Here is a 21916-nt window from a genome sequence, read left to right on the forward strand (position 1 = left end):
CCAATAGCGTGCGAGGGGGGCGGGACTAACCGCAGTTACCGCCAATGGCTTACCGGCTAGGTGAGCGAGCGCGGCCAACAGTGTCGGGAGGCGGGGCTAGCGAGCTGCCGTTGCCGTCTGGCGCAGGAGGTAACGGGTGTGAGGAGTGTGGTTTTGTAGTGGAGCCTCCACCGCCATCATGAGCTATTCAGGTGAGCGTCGGGGGCCGGGTGAGGGGGGGAGAGAGGGCGGCCGCCTGTCGGGCGTGCGGGTGGGGGGCCGGGTTCCTCCCACCCACCGCGAGTGGGCCAAAGGGAGCGCAGGGCCCGGCCCTATGTCAACATCTCGGGGGTGGGGTCAGCAGCGCTGCCTTTCCCTTCTCTCCTGGCAACGCTGTGGTGACCCCCGTTCCCCGCGGGGGTGGGTTGCTGAGGTGTTTGCCAGGCGTCGTTTTCCCGTTGCTCCCGCCAAATAAAGAAATGGCGCGTGGGGGGCGGGGAGGTTCTTGGACGGTTTCAGGCTGTGCGCGCAGGGTGCGCCGCCCTCCTCAGCCGCCCGCCCCTCGTTGTGCGAATGGGATCGGGGAAAGGTGAATGTCAGCATTGCTCCTCTGCGCCCGCCGCCTCAGAATCGGGGTGGGAGGGAAGGAAGGAGGGATGAATCTTTGCGTCTCTGCCGTCTTTGCACACGCGCACCCCACTGCTTGGTATCTGCGAGCGGTTATAATAGGAGTGGGTGTGGGAAGGTGGCGCAGGAAGGGAAAAAAAAGGGGGGGAACCTTCCCCCGTGTCCGATCGGTTATGGCTTCCCTTGAAATAACTGCCATTGTTTCCCCCCTGCTGAACCACCACTTTGGGATTTAGAAAGGCTATTTGCCAAAGAGGAGTTGCTTTCTAAATAAAATAAAATAAAAACGCGAACGTGGCATGTCCACTTGAATCCTAGCTGCCCGCTATTCGTTTAGGTTTATGCATGCGCGATGTTATACGGTTATCTGAACTTGCGGTGTCAACATTTGCCTTTCTAGCCCTTTGGTTATGTAAGTGTGGAACCAAATCTATTTCATAAAATATGAGGTAGTCTCTTCATTATCAGTATGGTTGCCCAGCTACAGATGGAATTATATGCAATTAAAATAGTCTGGCACCTGTGCCCCAGTGCGTGTCAGTGCATACTGAAGACAAACCTGACTGATTTTTGTCTGAAAACTTAAAAAAGCAAACCCAAACAGTTTTCCTGGCTGCTGTGGACAGCTTTGGTGCACTTAGAAGTGATATAAATTCTTCAATGGATCACTTGCTAAGTCCCATATGTGACAGTCATGCAGGTGGTATTCATTCCCTCAGCATGTACCATGGTCAATATTTTTCCCAGTCATTAATTTTATCAAAGGTAAAGGTAAAAATAGAGTATGGAGTTCTCTCTTAAAGGTACTGGTAGTTCTTAACCCTTACCACCCACATAAGATAGTAGCTTCTCCCAGTTCTCACCTGAGGTCTTTCCTTTCTCCTCCCAGCTTCTCACTCTGGGAGACCAACATTTCCCTGATCAATATTTTTCTAACTAACCTCAATGAGTCATAGTTTTGGCTTCAAATGTTTGAGTAGGGACTTGATAGTGGAATGTGAGAAGTATGGGTGCTGTCCAGCTGCATGTCTGGAGTTCTACTTGCACAATGGGACTTCCTCCGCCTCCACATCTTCAAAATCTACTCTGGAGCATCCTCTGGAGGAAATTCTGAGGGTGGGGGGATTGCAGGGGAGAGGAGGGGGAAGTTCTGGTGTGCAAGCAGAAGTCTACTGTGCTAGTGAAATGGCAGTACTGGAAATACTGTAATACTATATTTCTGTGAAGTTTTGACACATTATCTTTGTTCTGAAATAAAGATACTTTAGATTTTAATGATATGCCTAATTTGATGATTATCTGAGGAGTTAATCACTCCTGTTTTGATTTCAAATGGGTTATGATAGTTAAATGGAAAAATTTATTAGTGAGCAAGCTGCCGGGCTTACTTTGCACCAGGAATTGAACACCAGGAATACAAATGGGTGAAAGCATATGTAGTGTGTTTCTCACTGTGAACAGAGTGCTCCTGAGTAAAAGCAGTCATCCCCTTACTTGAACAAATTAAGATTGTGGGCAAAAATGCTGAGCCACAATCACATACATACATACATACATACATCAAGTAAAGTCCATTGAACATTCTGAGATGTGCACTGTTAGTGGCCGTTTATAGTGGCTATACAAGTTACTTGTACTGATTCTGATGTACTATAGGAGTTGTATTCTGTGTCCGATAAATGGCTACAAAAATTCTTGTGCCTCACAATATTGCTGTGTCTAATGGAGAAGCGCAGGTCCCTTAAGGTCTAATTCATCTTTCAGTAAATATATTTTTGATTAATTATACAAATCTAGTTGTTCAGAATTGGTGTATTTTTCATCTTTAGTAAAAGGACTGTGTGCTAGGTTTCAGAGGACTACTGTTCTGGTACTAGTTCAACCTCTTTATAGGAGATTGTAGCAGTGATACATGCTTTACAGCTAGCCGTTGTAGCTCTTTGCTCCTTGTGGACTTTGATTCCTTTTAGAAGGGCAGTGTTGGAGTTAAAAGGCCTTAAGCAGCAGAGTTCTGAATTAGTACCTAAATAGTAGTTATTGCTGCTTCAAGGTCAGTGCATTGTCATTTATAGTCTTGGTTTATGGAGAAGAGGGTGTCTGTTTATGTGCTCCTTCACACCTTCTGTTGGAATTCCCTATTATCCCCTTTTACCATGGTTCACTATTATGTGATTGTTAGTGATTCTGCTAATGGATGTTCCAAGGAAATAATGCTTAGGCGCTCCCTTAGTAACAGTTACACAAAATAAATGAGGGTAGAGAAGGGATGATGTGTGAGATGGGAGAGACAAGGAGCATGTGATCCTGTGGCCTGCTCCTGATCTCTAAACTATAGTTGTACGTTGCATATATACTGGCCTACAAATGATTACTCACTCCCTAATATTCCAAGCTAATGTAAATTAGCAATAATCCTTTTCTTATTTACTTCTGGTCAGAGTGCTTTGAAATGGAGATTTCACTGGATGCAGTTGAACTTGTAATCCTTATGCTATTGATTTAAACAGGATTGATTCATGACATTATCATTGAGCCTATTTTTGTCTGTGTAGTAGTCCCCACCATTTGGGCAGGTGAAGAAGGTCTGAAGGGGATATTGATGTATATTTTCAGCAATGTCCTTATGAATGCTAAGTAATTCTGTCTGAGCCTTACTTTTATCAGACTACAATAAAGTAATTAAAAACAATTATCCTAGTGTTGTGCCAGTTTGAGAATTTTCATGCACATGAGTATATGTGTGCTGTAGAATGTGTAAGAGATTCATGACAGAAATGAAAGAGAAACTTTTAGATAAAGTTGGAATACTGAGGGCAATGTTGACAGGAGGCTGAGGGATGAAAAATGTGCATTTGAAATGGCTTAAACAACATTTTATTAATTGATAGTTTTTTAATTTAATAAACTATAAATTGAAAAATGAGATGCCATAGGTTACTAGTGGGATACATTCACAAGATGTTGCAGGCTGATCGGTCTCAATAGCTTTGTAATGTTTTTGCTCTGTATTGCTAAGGTATACGAACTTTGTTTGGATGCTTCTTGAGCCTTCAGAAGTGCTGGATTCTTAGGATTCTGCTATCTCAACATACCATACCACCCTTTCCTACCCCGCCCCCCCATGCTGTCTATAAACATAGCCTGGGATTTCCTTTGAGTGGCAGTGCTTGCCATAGTTGTTTAAGTCTGTGTAACTCAAGGTTAGCCTATCGTTATTAGCAACAAGAGTACACACCAGATGAAAGGGTTCTACAAAATAATATTGTAGACTGCAGGTTAGACCATGGGCAGTGCAGATAGCACATTCCATCTGTCCGCAGATCAAAAAAATGTCAATTACAAGCTGTCAAATGAAATGAAGTTAGGTCAATTTTTGTTAAACTTTTTTCTTGTGATTTAACTGTCATTCAATGAATATTCATGCCAGGTCTGCTTAGTATTTTGAATAGTACTTTGGATAGATTGATAATAACCTTAAAACTAACCTGATTTTTTACATCGGGGGGTATCTTCTTTCTAGGTTATGGAAACTGGAACTCTGGCACAAATAGAGGCAAGTACCATAAAATCTTAATTGACTGCCCATATGGATAACAGTTAAATCAAAAAGTAAATTCAGAACTAATGTTGAAATGTAACGGTTTTCACAGTTTTGATGTATTTCCTCCTATTAATATCTTCTGGCACTCGTGCTCCTTTTATCCATCAATATTGTTAAGTCAGAGTTTATGTTACACTTGCTGGCCCTGTCAGTGACATTACTGCAGATTCTTACTTATGGCTGATATTTGATCATCTGTATGTTTAATTTGGGCATTAATTTATCTCCTTCCACCTCCCACATGCTAATAATCATATTCATGTTAACTCAGAAATAGCCCAATTACTTCATTGAGATTTATCACAAGAAATGTGCATAGCATTATAGCTGAATTCTGCTTGCTTGCTAGCTCTTTTCCAAATGTTCAAAGAATAACAAAGCATCATGAACTTTCATGGGAAGTTCAGCTGCAATACTATATAGAGTTTGGGGGGAGTACGCCCCACTAAATTAAATGAGATTACTTCCGAATAACCATATTTAGGATCACACTGTTAAGCTATAATTGTATAAACAGCAGGAATTCAACCCCTTGGAACAGAACGGGACGATTTCCAGTAAACATGTATAGGATGCAGTGTTAGTTTCAAATTATGAAGTGTGGGCATGGAGACAGTAACAATGGAGTATATAAATCATGGAAGGCATGCTGGGGATCCAGTTCTGCATTGTATTCTGCAGTCCAATTACTATTGTAAATGGCTTTGGGATGCCTGATGGGAAGCAATTCATAAATGAAATAAATTATAAGTAGTCAGTACTATTAGCTTGAATAACTTTATTTTACTGGATGTGATGAATTTTCATTTCCACCCTTAATCAGTTTTAGTTCTAAATTTGTGTCCTTACAGTATTGTGTGAAGATGAAATATGGTGTCTTGCAATTAGGTTCTCTTCTTATTGACACTGTTGTGCCACTTGCTAGAATTTTTTAAGTGATTTGAGAATATTTTATTGGCTAGCCACAAATTCAGCAGATTTCTTATGTAAATGAATAATTGTAGATGCTGGGGTAGGAGCTGAGTGTCTCTCCTGAAAACTCCCCCTTCCCCCGTCCTAAAGAGAGGTGGATCATTATCCAAGGTAAGATGTGCTGTTCATGGAGGCTGCCACCTTGGGCCCCTCCAGCAATCAGGATACACCTGATGGTATTGTTAATGGTGCTATAGTTGGAGGTAATACCAATGCTGTAGCAGCTGAGCCCTTTTGCAGATGAGATAAAAATGAAGGTTGACTTTAGCAGGAAATTTGCTATGTACTTTTTCCATAGGTAAGAAGATTAATATTTGGTAGGAGTTACAGAAAATGTTTGTCCAGACATTTTAGACACAGCTATATCCTGAAGAGGAGCATTCTTGACGGTGATAATCTTGCATTAGATGCTTATGTATGGCAGGCAATCTATGCTTACCAAAAAATTCAGTGACTGCTTCTCATTTCAGGTTACGAGGACTATAATTATGGATATGGATACAGTCAGGATAACTCTGGCAATTATGGGTACGGTATGGCCACTTCAAACTCTTGGGAAATGCCTAATTCAGATACAGACATGAACTATAACGCATCCACTGGCACCAGTGCTGATGTAATAACAAAATTTAACAAGCGCTTAGATATGGTGTCTCATCTAGAAACTGACACGATGCAAGGAGGACATTATGGCTCAGGTGGAGACAGGTGAGTGTAGAGACAAAGGTGAAAAGGTTCAGTAATAGTTATAGATCAGGGCAGTTTCTGAAAGACATGTTGATCTAATGTGCTGTTGCCTAAGAGCTGTTCCCTTTGTTCTCCGACTGATAGTATTGCTCTTTGCTTCATATCTTTGCTGTTGCTTACAGAGCTGGGGGGTGGGGAGGAGACAGAATTAGCCAAGTTGTACTTCCTCTGCCTTAGCTTTGAAAATAAGGTGCTTGTACAGTGGTACCTCGGGTTACAGACGTTTCAGGTTACAGACTCCACTAACCCAGAAATAGTACCTCAGGTTAAGAACTTTGCTTCAGGATGAGAATGTAAATTGCACCGTGACGGCAGCAGGAGGCCCCATTAGCTAAAGTGGTACCTCAGGTTAAGAACAGTTTCAGGTTAAGAACGGACCTCCAGAACAGATTAAGTTCTTAACCTGAGGTACCACTGTACACATCTTTTAGTGAGAAAAGTTTGTTAATACTGTAACAGTTGATAAATTAATTGTAATGAAATATTCTGAATGAATAGCAGGTTTTAGAAACCTCATATAGTTTTGGATAGGTCACTATTTTCACAGAGTGTATGTCAGGTACCATCAACATTAATGGGATATGTGTTTAGTTGGTTACCATAACTTAAGATTTTGCTTCAGCCAACTGAAGCAGAAAATAAGTAAATAGAGTATTCTGTAGAATCTTTCCTCAGTATATTTCTCATCCCTAGAAGTCATTAATAAATTGCTTAAGTTATTGTTCATACATAAGGAAGTTTACTTTGGATTGTTGAAGTGACTAGTGCTTATTGCTGTTAAGTTGGATATATGGTATAAAAAGATGTCAGAAGTATTTGCTTCACATTTATACCGGAGATTTTAACAGTTTTAGAGACATTGATTCCCAGACAGTTGGTGCACTTTACTAGAATGGCTATATTTAGGGTTTTATTGGTTGACAGTCCTGTTTCATGGATGCATTTCTAGAGGTCAGGTGAATGAACTATGCCTAAATAAATTGTATGTGTCATTCCCTCTGGGAAAGGTGTCAAGGGGCCACTGTATTATAACCTGTTTTGTGTACATTCATGCAGCTTAGTGGAATCAAAGCATAGTAGTTTAACTGTAATGGGTAAATTATGCATAGCATTCTGTATTGCTTTTCTCTGTGTTGTCACTGTTTGTTTACCAGGTTCTAAAAGTAGCTTACAGTATCATAGAGCATGTTAATATTTTTTATTTTAAAATACCTTCACTTCTCCTTAATATTTATCTTACTGATATTGTGTCAGTTTTTAATTTATGACATTTTCATAAAAATAGAAGATGCAGGAGATTTACAGAAATCCTTAAGGGATTACATAGTATCAAATGTGGTTTTGGTAGTGTATGCTCTCTATTTGCACTCATTAAAACAGCATCTCTTGCCTAAGAAAGGTAATTGTTGTAGATAGTTTTGCCAAATAGTATTTCTGTGTTTAAACTACAGATTTCATGTGCTGGAAGAGTATAAAAGTTTAATCTCCCCTTTGCAGATACTGACTCAGGTTGTCAGGCTTTGCTGAAGTTGCAACCCTGTGCACATTTGGAAGCCAGTGTGATGCATCTCCTTATTTTCAGTTCTATCATACTAGGTGAATATTAACCCAGCACTGTTAATTCTCACTTGAGAGCCTAGGTGAGCATTAGAGACTAAATAGCAGGAAACTGAAATAGATTTATATTTTGGAAATCAATTTCATAGAAGGCTCAGTTACAACAGTGAGTAGTGCTACGTTATAAATTGGCACAAGAGCTTTGGGTTGATAGATGGAATATTTGAGCTTACCCTGATAGCTTTTAGAATGACACTTTTCCTTCAGAGTTAGTTTTTAAAGTCTCCTCCTCAGCCATTGTTTCCTTTCCATGTCCTTGCTTTCAGATCCTTGATACAAAGCTTGACCGTTGATTTTTGCACTTGTGCCTAGTACTGGTTTATTAAGTGCAACATGACTTTGTTTTGGTCTGCCATAGCAATTGAAACAACATGCTTTCAGAAATAATGTGGATTTTGGCATTCAACTGCATCTTTGTCTCAGAGCCTCTATACTGTTTTACATGCAGAGTATGTAGCTTAAATTTAAAATTCTTCTGCAGCTTATGGAACTTTCTTGTGAAATTGTGCTGGTTCAAAGCTCTCCTTTATAGAAACAAGTCAACTTGTTTGTCTCAGCCACTCATTATTGTGAGCATAGAAAATGGAATTGTAAGGTGTACTCACATATTTTGCCTGCACTGAGCTTTCCTGCAGGCAAAATGTCATGTATAAGCATCTCTTAGTATATAGATGATTTCTGCTTTCTTTTCTTCTTACTAAAACCACTTTATTTTCCAAACTGCTAATAATTTGTGGGAACCGACCTTGCATCCAGTGACTTCACTTGTTTTGCATAGCTGAACACCTGAAGTGATTGGAGTGCGAAACCAGTAAAAGGGAAAAATTAAGAATTTGTATGACTCCTCCAAATTGAAGATATGTTTGTCAATCTGATCAGAGTGCTATGCTCTTTCTATGATTGACTGAGGCTAAACAGAACAAGAATTATACGTAGCCTTATGCTGATTGCCCCCTCTATGTCCTTCCCCACTGCTATAATGCCCAAGGGAATAATTCTCATACTGAGTTAAAACCTCAGTTGAGCTTTGTTATTACCTTGACTCTAAAACACTTATGAGAGGTTGTTTCCTTTAATGTGACCTGTTTTACTGCCATTTTTGGCAGACACTTTAACTTGGTGCTCTATATGCTACTGATTAGATTCCTTGCTTGCTGTGCAATTCTTGCAGGTATGATACATATGAGTCCTACGACTCAAGGCCTTCACTAAACGACCGTGATCTGTACAGATCCGGCTATGATTACAGTGAAGCTGAACATGACACCGACAATGCCTATGAAGGCCACTATGACAACTCCTATGGGAACCGCAGGGACCAGTACCACAACAGAGCACGTGACAACTTTGGCCACCGGGGTCAGAACTGGGCCAGAGACAGGCGAAATAACAGACCCATGGCTTCTGCATATTCTGGGCGCATGGGCGGACAGTGGAATGAACCGCCAGTGCCAATGGGAGGACGGGGCCATGGCCCCAATAGGCCCCCATCCCTTTTCTCCCACAAACTATTCCCTGAATACAACATGTTCCAGGGAATGCGAAGTTTCTCTGGCAACATGCGCTTTGGAGGAGGCGGCATGAAACAACGAATGAGGAGAAACTGGAAAATGTGGGATGCAGATTTTAAAGTAAGTACCTATGTGATCTTCTCCCACCTGTTTTCTGCCCCATTTTTAGGGACATTGCCCAGCAAGAGAACTGCCTAGAACTGAGTGCAAAGGAGTCTGTTTTGTAATTTAAACTGTTTTATTATAGGGAACATTTTTCTTCTCTGTCTCTTACATCTGCTTGGCACATCTTTATTTTAAGCTGTTCTTTAGGAATCTCATTGTCTTCAGTATGCTGCCTTAGCACTGAAAAGATTAATCACTGGATTTTAGTCATATCTAGGAAGTGTGACCTGGGATTCATTCATTCGTTTCGTATAAAATAGGTCAGGTCTTAGGTGTGCATGTCTGTACCTGTTGAAATGAGTTTTCTTGAGTGTAGAACTTAAAATGTGAATGAATGAACATTTCTTGGTTGGTGATAAGAGAACTTTTAGACTGTGCATGTGAGTAAAAACAGTCTTTTCTTTCAATTCATAGAAAAAAAGAATAAAGAATGAGCCTTCTGCTAATAAACGAAAACAGGCTAACAGTTCTGATGAGCCTGACAGTAAGGCAGCAAAAACTGATGGCTCTGACAACTCTGACTCTGATAATGGTAAGAGCAAGTCACTGAAGCCTCCTGTTTGTCTTCTTTTCATTGCACCTTAGATTGCCAATATTGAAACAGTAAAAAAACAACTTTATTTTAACTGTAAGAAACCAATGATTACAGGAATATAATATAAAAGTAAGCTTCACATCATACTTTGGTTGTTCAGGAAAAGGGTGCATCAAGACAACCAGATTTCCCTCATCAGTGCAGGCAGACAACTTTGTGCACCAGTACTAAGAGTATAAGAAATAAAGCCCTTCCACATAGCATATAATTTTCAGGGTCTTCTGAGCCATTAGAGACCTTTAAATAGTGGGTAATCTCTGCTGTTTGTCCTCATACATTTGTATCAAATGGTGTTTTTTCACTATTGTGTTATTAAGATTCTGATTGCAGGTCTTTTGAGCATGAATTACAGAAGCAGCCATCCTAGAGATTTAACTGAGAAACTTGGTGGGGCCATTACAATAACACTTTCACATATATTGGACTCTCCCTATAAATGTTAGTCCAAAATTTAGAAACCAGTGGGCATTCCCACCAGAGATGAATAAAGGTACCTCTGCCCCCCCCACAAGCGATCTGGAAAGAGTCCAGATATTCTAGAAATCTGTATCAGTGTCCGATGCCATGTATGCTATTTTTTATTGATGTTCATTAAAACAAAACTTTTTGTGAAATATTTCAGGCTTGCAACCCTATACCCACTTACCTGGGAGCAAATATAATTGAACTCAGTAGAACTTGCTTCTGAGAAGTCATATATAGGTTTGCACTGTTACAGTCATTTTATAGTCTGTATAGTTACTTGATATGTTGTTCTTTTCAGAAGAGGGCCCTGAAGGAGAAGCTACTGAGAAGGGTTCTAAAAATGTGAGTCTGAATTTAGTTTTGTTTCAAAGTTTTATAATCCCAGTGTCTTATTCCTATATGATAGGAACAAGAGTTACAAATGATGTCCTGCCATGCTTGCCTTTCTGTTTAGGGAGAGACCATGTACAGTTCCTTTTTTCTGTTGTTCAGAGACCAGAGGCTAGTGTGACTAGGTGATGAATGAATGTTTAAAGAACAAAGCTGACTCAAGGCACTGGTGCCCGAGGTGAACACAAGCTCATTCCCCAGCCTCACTACAATAAGTAGTATAATAATTTAAATTGTTGATAATTGGCTCTCCTTTAATGATTCTCATGATATATAGATTGGGGTAACTCATTCACTTTGCTTTGTGTCAGGTCTGACACTGAGAAGACATACTTGGTGTTTTTTCAGTTATTTGTTGAAGATTTAATGTATAGATCTGTACATCTGCTTCCAAATAATTACTAACATAATCTATTATGTTGTGCTCAGATATAGGATGGACAGAAAGTGTTAGTGTACAAATAGAGAGTGAACCGTATATGGATTGCATTTCTGGCTATTCATTGTAGGTGATTGGGATTGTGGCAGCTGACTCTGCTCTCATCTGATGTTAGTGCATGTTAAAGTTGGGTTTTATGTGCATATAGCTCAATATATGTAGGTCTGATTTTTGTAAATTGTGTTCCCCAAATGTGAGAGATCAGATCTGGCCTACATGCATAAGGCCCCCTACTGTAATATGGCATTCCTTGCACTGGTGTCAGGCAGATGTAGTGATAGGATGGATGCAGCAAAAGGGGGTAAGGCCAGCTGACAATTCCCCACATTTTAGCTATGTTTGTGTATGGCTAAGAACTTAAGAAGGCATAGAACAGGAGTGGCCCTCCAGATATTGGTGGACTACAATTTACATCATCTCTGACCGTTAGCCATGTGCCCTGGGGCTGATGGGATTTAAAGTGCAATAATGTTAGAAGAGCCAAAGGTTCCTTACCTCTGGCTTAGAGTTTGAGCATAGAGTTATAGTTTGATCAGTGCAGAACTGAGCAGAGTCCTATTTGTAGTTAGTGTCAATTTTCAAATTTTAATTGCAGATCTTATGATTTTGAGAGGTTTCTTAAAACATGAAATTCTTAAACAAATTCTGATGCAGCTACGGGTTTTTTCATTGCTCATTGTTGCAGAGAATTTAAAGGATACTCACAATCACAGCCTACTATATTGGTGTTTCTAGCAAATGGTAATTTTGTACTGTGGTTATGAACAGTGGCTGTTTATTGTCTAAGCCCCAAAGCATCTTTGGTAGCTAGCAGCACTCCTGATTACTTGATGTAAAGGTAATTTCTACATGTGTTGTTACCTTGCCTGTAAGCAAGTGCAGCTCTATGCTTCAGTGTCTTTAATTACATTTTAGGAGGGAGAGGGAGAAGGAGGTGAAGATGAGGAAAGAAAAGGAGACTCTGAGAAAGGTAAGTTCCAATGTACATGCATTAGGGTACTTCTGGTGATTATGTTATTTTTTGTGACAAGATGTGTGGAATATTGTGCAATTTATTTCTGGGAACTTGGTGTATAGAATAATCAATTCACTGTTTGTATCCTTTGAATAATTTGGTGTACTTATTAATTTCTTTTTTCTTTTTCGTTTTTATTTTCCTTTTATATTTATATTTTTCTTGTTTTGTATTTTTTCGTTTTAGTTTTGAATATTTGGATGTAATGTTTAATATATGCTTTCTTTGTAATTTTTAAAAATGCAATAAAGATTTTTAAAAAAAGATGTGTGGAATATTGCAGGAGATATGCATTATTGTATTAGAGCCATTTTATAAACCATTGATAAATTCCAAGTTTCAGTTTTTACATGTTGGTTCAGAACTAACCTAGCAAGTATTCCCTAATAATACATGTATCTTGAGTACTACACATTTAGTTAAATTTACAATGATTAAAATATTCAGGTAGAAGAGTTTTACAATGTGATAATGTTAATTCTAGCAATTCCCTAGACTATTTGTGGAGGTAGGCTATAACTGTTTTGAGCTAGTTTCCAGTACCAATATGGCTATGCCTTCAGCATGCACAGCAGATCACTTCCAGACAGTGAAATTATTCAAAAATAATTGCTCCCAGAAGCAATAAAAATCTGCCAGTTGGCTATGCTGAATATTGTTGCACATCATCCTAATCTCCGAGTGGTGCAAGATTATAGAAGTCCAGGCACTTACCCAGTGTTTGTGTTTCCCTTGGAAACGAGGCACAGCAAAGACTGTGGTTTCTTGGATATATGGTTTATTTACATATGTATACAACCTGAGCCTGGGGTAAGCGCTTATAGCATTACAAGATGTACTCGCTTCATCCCACAGTCTTGGATGCCAGCAGAAATCAGCCATGGCCCTCTGTCACCCTGCTCCAGTTTGCTGCCTTTAACAGACTGCCACCTTTTCCCTCACATCTTTCCCAGCTGCAATCCTATACCACTACTCTCCTTCCAACCCTGGCCTTTGTCCTGCAAGCTAGCTATGACTTGAAGGAGAGTCTTAGTCCTCCAGCACAGAGTACAGTCATACCTTGAGTTACAGCCGCTTCAGGTTGCGTTTTTTTGGGTTGCGGACCGCCGAAACCCGGAAGTAACGGAACGGGTTACTTCCGGTTTCAGCAGTCAAGCATGCGCACCGAATTGCAACCCATGCGTGCACAGACGCAGGTTGCGAACGTGCATCCCGCACGGATCATGTTCTCAACCCGAGCGTCCACTGTATTTGCTTTGTTAATCGTCCATTACCTTCCTTTTGTTTTCCTTGATGGCTCTTCTCTGAGGTTTTTTCCTGAACTTGAAACTGGTTTGGCCTGTACTACAACCTTTTGCTAAATCCAGTGTTTGGCACCCATGTGCTAGAACCGGGGCCCAGAAACCCCACAAACTCATAATATAGAAGGAGGGGTTGCTGGTTTGTTTCTGTTCTTATTTTTTATTATATTTTTGTGCTGTTGATGCTGTAATTCTATTTTGTGGACAGCACTGAGATCTATGAGTATAGAGCAGTATACAAATGTAATAAAAAATAATAATATAAGCAGCAACACTTATACCTGGAATAACCTGAAGAGAATTCTTCTGTGTGGGATCAAGCTCAGAGTTCGTCTAAACTGTAACTCACACTTTATCCATTATCCAATGACCAGGCAGATTCCTATTTAATATGTAGTACTTTCCAATTAACCTGTGAGGCAAACTAAATGTTTTTCTTCTCATATAAACCATCACTGAACAATTGGTTTTGTGTATCCCACAGTTGTGTCTCCCAACAATTATATTTGTCTTAAAACTTTAAGTAGCAATTGTGCTTCCAAGTCTGATTAAACTCCAGGAAACTAGCACTTTGTGAATTATTTTATGTATTCATTTAGAAAATTTACAGACTTTTTAAAAAAAAAACAAAAACGATTCAAGCGGTGTACAGATAAGTTATAGTATGGCCTCTTCATTGAAGGTAGATTAGGAACCTGGAGCCCAATCTTACCCAGGAGTTCAGTAAGGTCCATGAGTAGATATTCTTTAAAAATAAACTGATCTTATTCATGTAGGAGCTATGACCATTCAAGAAGAGATCAGTCAAATCAAGCGCAAATTGCAAGCTGGTAAGAAAACTCAAGAGAGGCAAAAAAAGAGGTATCGTGATCGGATGGTGGAAAGGTAAGTCCAACAAGTTGTTGGACGTTGATGTTTCATGTTGTACTTTCAAAAGTTTTTCAAAGGTATTATAACATTTAAAAACAAGCAATTCTCTGTTTAAATAATAATAATAAGCCAATGCCCTTCCAGTGCTCTACATCACAGCTGTACTGAAGTTCTGTGCAGTCTTGGGGATTGCTGGTAGGGTTAGAACAAGAAGTTGGAGGGCTGATGGTCTCACGTATTCACCAACAACAGTTTCAGGATACATGGTCTATAAAGAGTTCAATTGGGAATAGGACAGCAGTGTTGCTTATTCAAGCACACCTAGTGTATTGTAGTTCTTTGCTATAGAAACTATATCAGCTTGACTACATAAAGGAAACTGGAAGTTTTCAAATTACTGCTGTGCAGATAAAAATATTTTTCTTTATTTGATATGTCTTAACAGGATTCAGTTTGTATGTTCGTTGTGCAAGTATCGCACTTTCTATGAGGATGAGATGACCAACCATTTGGAGAGCAAATTCCACAAGGAACACTTTGCATTTGTTGGAACTAAGCTGCCCCAGCAAACAGCTGACTTCCTCCAGGTCGGCTTTTTTTCCCTTTGAGCATTCCATTTTCCTTTAGATATTAACATGCAAAGCTAGATGTGGCACTTTGCTTCATTTTCCCCAATCCCTCCTTGTCATTTGGTTTTTAATTATTTCATGTTGGGCAAAAAATGTACTTTTGGATGACTGTCAGAGTAGAAAACATCAGCATCTCTCAGTTCATCTGTGCTGCTCTTGCATTTTTCAGTACACAACACATCCACACCATTACCTTAGTTCTTGCTTTTGAGAGAGATGGGGGAAAGGAAAGGAAGGCATAGCTTTGATTGTACTGTATAGTAATCCTAGCATGTTGTGCATTGGGCCAGGCCAGTATGGTATTATGCACTATTGAGTATTCATAAGCTTTTCTGCAATGCAGGAGTATGTTGCTAATAAAACAAAGAAGACAGAAGAACGCCGTAAAGCAATTGAAGATATTAATGCAGTTATACAACAGATCTACAAAGACCAAGATCTTACCCAGGGTAGGTGTCTTAAAATTCAGCTAAAAAGCAATACATACTGTTGTTTTCTTGGGTAAAAATATTCAGTTTTCATTCAGAAAAATAGGATAGAGAATAGGAAGCAATTCCGTAATGTTCTGTGTGAGAGAAAGATATCCCTAAATTAACTTTGCTATTAGCTGAGATGGATATTGAATACCCCACCCTCCCCGCATTTTGTTCCTTTGGTACAGTCAAGGGGGGTGTTTATGTGTGCAAAACAGTCATTGTGTGTACGGTAGGATAGGTACTTTTTTAGAGAGAGAGAATTTCCCCCACTGCCCCTGAGGAATGGAAGTCTGTTATTTCACCCTCCTATATATTTTCCTGCTATCAAAGGTTTCCTATAGGAATCTTATGGCCCTCCAGACGTTGCTGACAGCGTTCGCAACTCCCATTGTTCAGGCGCATTTTGCAACCGAATTTCATTAATGCAAGCAGTTTTTGAGCTCTGGGTACAGTACTTGCACCTAAGATTTCAGATTAAAACTGCCACTGCTGGAAGGAAAGGAGGACCTTTTTCTGCCTCCCCACTTCCAACCACTCTCTGAAGACTGGAGAAGGGACCCTCATAAGAATATTAGGGGGGCAGGCAGGGGAAGTATGGCTTTGTTTTTTACAGCCTTCAAATGAGGACTAGACCATGTGAAAAATGAACATAAGATTTTAGCTGTAGTTTATTAATTTTCAGCTTTGTATTCTTGTTATTAAGAAGCACACCTAGACACTCAGTTGCGGTACCCATAACCTAGGTTTAAGGTGCCATTTAGCTCCTAGTTTTCATATCTCAGTTTCTAACACTGGTTACTGAACTACAGTGCTCATCATCCCTCACCATTGACATGGTTGCTGGGGCTTATAGGAGTTGGTGTTCCCACAGCAGATGGCCATGGGTTTTCCATATGCGTTCTACAGTCTGTAATATTATGACTTCTTTAACTTTTCTCAGACATAGGTATGGAACATTTTGTAAAAAAGGTGGAGGCTGCTCACTGTGTTGCTTGTGACCTCTTCATTCCGATGCAGTATGGAATAATCCAGAAACATCTGAAATCCCTTGATCATAACCACAACCGCAGAGTAAGTGGATTTGTTGAATTAGCTGTTCACCACAAAAACGCACCGGAGAAGCTTGAACAATCACTACATCATTCAACTTTATAATGGCAAAAGCAGATGAAGACTAAAGCAATTGAATAATTTAGGGGCTTTAATGCTTATTTTAACATAAAAATACTTTAAAGAGCATGCTTAAGAGACTATAGTATCTATTTTAAATATATATATCAATATAGTATAGCTACTCTCCTGGCAGTAACATAGCCATTAATGGCATCCCATTATTTCCAAGCAGTTCTTTGACTGCAAATGTAGCTCCTGCTTGGTTTTGTTAAAACACACACACACACCAAAAACCTGCTTCATTAATTTTTTTAAGAATTTGAGTTGCAAATTCACTACCCTTAAGCTAAAAAACTTTAAAAGTGCATTGGCCAATAAAAATTTTATGTAGACTTTTTGATCTGTTTTGTTAAACACTAACTTATGAAAGAGAGATGTGTATATCTTGCTTCACACAGTGGACATAGGTTGTGGACTCAGTTGATCGCTGCAGCTCAGTACATGTCTTTCTTTTGTGCTACCCAGTGTTTACTGGGAGAGGTGTGGTGCACATGCCACAAACAGACTTACACTGCCAAATATAAATTTGTCCTTAGATGTTTGGTTGGATATTAAGGTTCAGAATCAAATCAAATATCTTTAATACGGTCAGTGACCAGGAAGCAATTTATAAAATATGACATTAAGAGTAGTATTGTGCTACAAGTAGCAGTAAAAATATGGCCAATTCTCAGAATTGATGCTTATATTTATGACCAGGTTTCGAGTTTTAAGTTTTTAAAATTCCATTCAGGAGTCGCTACTGTTTATTATCGTTCTTTCGATGTTTACAGTTTGAACTCCTTTGTAGACATCATTGCTCGTCTTATTCTTGTTGCAATGTAACAGTACTTTGCCACGGACCTGTTAATTTCGGGCTCTTTGTCAGCTAAGTGGTGTCTGATATAGGTGTCGTCTGTACTACGAGGTATTTTCCTCAGAATCGGTTCAATCAGCTCTTTTCTTGAGTCTCGATATAATGGGCAGTATAAGATGACATGCCCAATAGTTTCGATTTCATTGCTGTTACAGGGACATAATCTTTGTTCGATCGGTATTTTATTGTATCTTCCCTCTAGAAGAGCTGAAGGGAGAGCGTTAAAGCGGGCCCTGGAAAATGCCCATCGGTGTTTAGCGTTGTCTAGAACTTTGAGATAGTTTGCTAGATGGGGCCTTTGGGAATTGTATAGAAGTTTATAAGTTTATAAGGTTCAGAATTAACAGTGGATAGGGTCCAGTGAATTGACAGGTGAGAAAGCAGTTTTTTTCCTTCTCAGCTTCCACAGTCTAAGTCTAGAGTGGGGAACCTTTTTGGCTCCACAGGCCTGATCATTCTCAGGATCTGCCTTGCACACCAAATTTGACCTGTCAAAATCAATTTTGCTTGGGAAGTAGGAGGAGGTTTGTGAGTCTCCTTCCCACATTAAATAGTTCCTGATGAAAATGTGTGAAAAGTTACTGTATTTTGGAAGGTCTGTCTTGGTATAAAAAATAATGAAATGTAGATACATTTTGTGCAGACCCTTTATTTATGCATTTTGTCTTCTAGGCTATGATGGAACAGTCAAAAAAATCATCATTAGTAGTTGCAAGAAGTATTCTTAACAATAAACTTATCAGCAAGAAATTGGAGCGATATCTGAAGGTAAAACGTTTACACATAAGAACGGCCCACAGAGGGGTTATGGGCAGAATCCAAAGTGGCATGAGCAAACTTCATGCTTGCACTGTATAACTTATTTCCTTCTACCTGCAGCCACCATGCATTCCTGAAATCTGCTCCAGAGGGTACCCTATCCCTAAAATGTAAATTTTGAGGGTGCATGGAGGGCTTCAGGGAAGAAGTGTGTGAGGTGAAGTCTGTTCCACTCACACACACGTTGGATACAACTCACCCCCCCCAACTTAAAAAGAGCCATATTGCTATGTTAACAATGGAAAAGCTTTTATTTTCTAATATTAACTGAGTTTTAATATATTTTCCACTAATCTCCATTTTCTGTCTCTACTTCATAGTGCACCCTCTCTTCTCTGTGCCTTACTATAAGGGCACTCTCAGTTTCTAAGTCTTAATTTCTCTCTGCAGACCACTGAACCCATTCCTTTTTCCATTTCCTCATCTGTACGTGTCTGCACCTCCAACTTCTTAATTTCCCTGTGTTTTCTTACTACAGTGGTACCTCTAGTTACAGACTTGATCCATTCCGGGGTGCCGTTCGCACCCTGAGAAGTCCGCAACTAGAGCGCTGCAATAGAGCACTTCTGCGCATGCGCGCATGGCGAAACCTGGAAGTATACACTTCTGGGTTTGCCACGTTCGTATCCTGAAAAAACGCAACCAGAGACTGACGTAACAAGAGGTACAACTGTATGCAGTTCTCTGCATCTTGCAGTGTTTTTTTCTGTTTGCACCCAGTTTCTGTATACACTTTAAAAATCACCTCTCTCGTTTTGCTTTCTTTCCTATTGTGTTCCCCCTCAAAATACTTTATTGAGAGTGGCAGCAATAGCCCCAGGAAATCCACCCTAGTGAAGGGTCCACAGATGCAGGTGGACCATGCAGCATGCTTTAGTACGCTGCAGCAGGCTTGAAAGACATATCTGAATCCAGGAAGAGGAAGTGTTATATAGGCATTCTCTCATTTCCAGTCCAATTTGGAAGGGTTTCAGTAGGCATTATATGTTCTTGTAAAGATGTGGGAAGGGGCCACAAATGATGGGATGTGGAATTTCCCTAAGTAGCTGCAAATAGAAGGGAGGAGACCACACTCAGTCTGTGAACTGGGCATTGGGCACACCTAGACTGTACTCTATGGAAAGTTCTAACAACTTTTGCAAAATGAACAGTAATTGCTGTGTAAATTGCAAGATATTTTTAAACTCTTTATAAATTGATATGTACCCACCCACTGGAGTGGGATGACTTTTTAAATTTCTGTCACATCCTGGAGGTTAAAAGAAATGAATTTGCTTGTATAATGGAGAACACATTCTTGTTTTCAAAAAGATTATTGAGACACTTGTTGGTTGAAATGCCGTAGTCCCCCCAAAAATGATCAGGGATCTTTCACTTGTATCAGAGACTTGATTATATCTACTAGTGAAAGAAAAGGAATGAAAGTGTCCTGATTTCTTGTAACTTTTGTATTTGATTTTCTTCAGGTTCTGTAGTTTAAAGCATACCAAAAATAAATAAATTAGTGCAGTAGTCAAGGCCTTAAAATTATTTTTATGTGATGGCCCCACTCAACAACAGAAACTTGCTTACCCAGCTATATATTGTAGACTGCTTAGTTCCTTAAAGTGTGTGGTGTTTAATGCTGGGTGTCAGGTGGTTCTGATTTGTTTTTCAGGGGGAGAATCCCTTCACAGATGATCCTGAAGAGAAAGAGGAACATGAGGAAGGTGAGGCAGGAACAAGTGGAAATATGGAGGAGGGAGCAGCTGAAGGTGAAGAAAACAAGGTTGAAGAAGAAACCAAAGGTGGAGACAATCTGGCTGAGGAAGACGTAGTTGAAGAAGGTACTGCAGAAAACAAAGGAAATGATGATGAAGAACCACCACCAGGACAAATGGAAGAGCAGAATTTGAACACATCCCAGGAATCATTTGCTGCTGAGCAGGAGCAAGAATATGATGAAGAAGAAGACAAAGAAAAAGAAGAAAGAAAAGGATTCATACCTTCAGAGGATATGGAACCACCTGATGAGTGAACTTGCACAGAAGGTTGAAGCATTTTGAGACTCTGCATTAAAACTTTTTAAACCATAACTGTATTTGTGACACTACATGGCACGCAGCTTTGTTTCTCATTGACTACATTTTCACCTAGTTACAGCACTTGAAAGCCTTTATCTGTAAAGTGTTTTTGGAAATAGCTTTTTTTAACCAAATCTTCATTGTATTAGCTAGGTTTTGTGCAGTACAATTTTTAGGTGGCTTTATACTAGGAAAATACCCCCCTCCTCCTTTTTGAGTAAATAACTCAAAACCAAATTGTGTTAATTGGCTTCCAACTTTGGGGGGAGGTAATTGTCCTCTAATTTTCTCCCCCCTCCCCCTTTAACTTTGTATATAGTTGAAGATGTTTTTGTTCCCTAGCCAGCCGTGTCTGGATATGTCAATAGCAGAATTCTGGGTTTTAAATTCTGCACGATCGGAGTAACTTCCATGCAACTGTAGCATTCTTCTACTCTACCTTTTTACTTTTAATATGCAGAAGTAATAGTTGGGGGTCAGCACAATAGTTTTTCCAGTGCTTTTATTTAAGGATGAATTCTTCCAGTGGATTGAGATAATATTAGGATTACCTGTACATGTGGGTTTTTGGAAGAAGCAGCCACATGAAGGGTGTGCAGGAAGCCTCAAAAAGGGATAAATGCATCCCAGCACATTCGTAAAAGGCAATTCAGCATTGCTCCTTTTGAGTTTTGTCCTGAAGTTGTTTAGGGGACATCATTTATGCTGCTTGCCTTAGACTGCTATTCTGTAAATGAAGGCTATGGTAGCCCATATGAAAGATGAAGAGTGTTACAGAAACATTAAATATTCCCTTCAATGCAGTTCTTTGGCAGTTGTCTCATTCTAAATCATCCTGCAATCTCAGCAATGTACTACTGCTTCTCTCTCTCTCTCTCTCTCTCTCTCTCTCTCTCTCTCTCTCTCTGTGTGTGTGTGTGTGTGTGTGGATACGTGTGTGCTTTTTTACTACAACCCAAGGTTTATTTTGGTTACACTCTGCCCCATGAAGCAATAGTGCTACAACTACTACTGCTCTTGTTCATCCTTCATTTATTATCGTGTGTTTCTCTTCAAGTACATGTGTGCTTCCTACAGTGAAAATCAAGTAGTGGACTGGACAAGGTTTTATGATCCTTTGTTTCTGCTTTCCTGCTACATCAAAGGAAAAGGGTGAGTGAAGTAATTGTTGCACCACAGGATGCAGGCCTTGCTGCCATACACCACTCCTGCTACCTTAAGCCTTTGAAACACCTAGCATCTGGAGCTATATGGAAATAAATATTGCGAGTAAATTGCAAAAGTCATTACATTTAATCAACAGAAATAGAAATGTTGAAGGAGGCTTCAGAGTACAGTTTTTCTTTAGGAATGTGTAATGACTCAAGTGTTTAGAACAGTATGCTATGTTTTGTACCTTATCAAGTCTTAGATGTTCCTGATAATGAATTAAATGAACATTGGGTGTACAGTACTGAAATTATAGAACTAAACTCTTTTCTACATATCTGAGCTGGCATCTTGAAATGAAGTGTGTGCTCTGTAAGTGAAGAAAATTTCTGCAACAGCTGTTAGCGAAGGATAGTAAGTTTTAGAAGTATTATGGCAGTCACTGATTGTGGTATAG

General features: G+C 39.6%; 1 protein-coding gene across 1 annotated transcript; it reads left to right on the top strand.

The window, feature by feature from the left end:
• Positions 1-29: 29 nt before the first annotated feature.
• On the top strand, positions 30-21113 carry AKAP8L (A-kinase anchoring protein 8 like). Its single transcript, XM_083490726.1, is given in 14 exon segments — positions 30-153; positions 156-191; positions 4127-4159; positions 5650-5887; positions 8715-9174; positions 9634-9751; positions 10578-10621; positions 12024-12078; positions 14201-14309; positions 14740-14881; positions 15267-15372; positions 16340-16470; positions 18101-18196; positions 19905-21113. Coding segments are annotated over 14 exon segments (2037 nt in total). The 5' UTR covers positions 30-44; the 3' UTR covers positions 20265-21113.
• The last annotated feature ends 803 nt before the right edge of the window (positions 21114-21916 follow it).

This window comes from Podarcis liolepis, assembly GCF_965112155.1.
Source record: "Podarcis liolepis genome assembly, chromosome: 2".
NCBI lineage: Eukaryota > Metazoa > Chordata > Lepidosauria > Squamata > Lacertidae > Podarcis > Podarcis liolepis.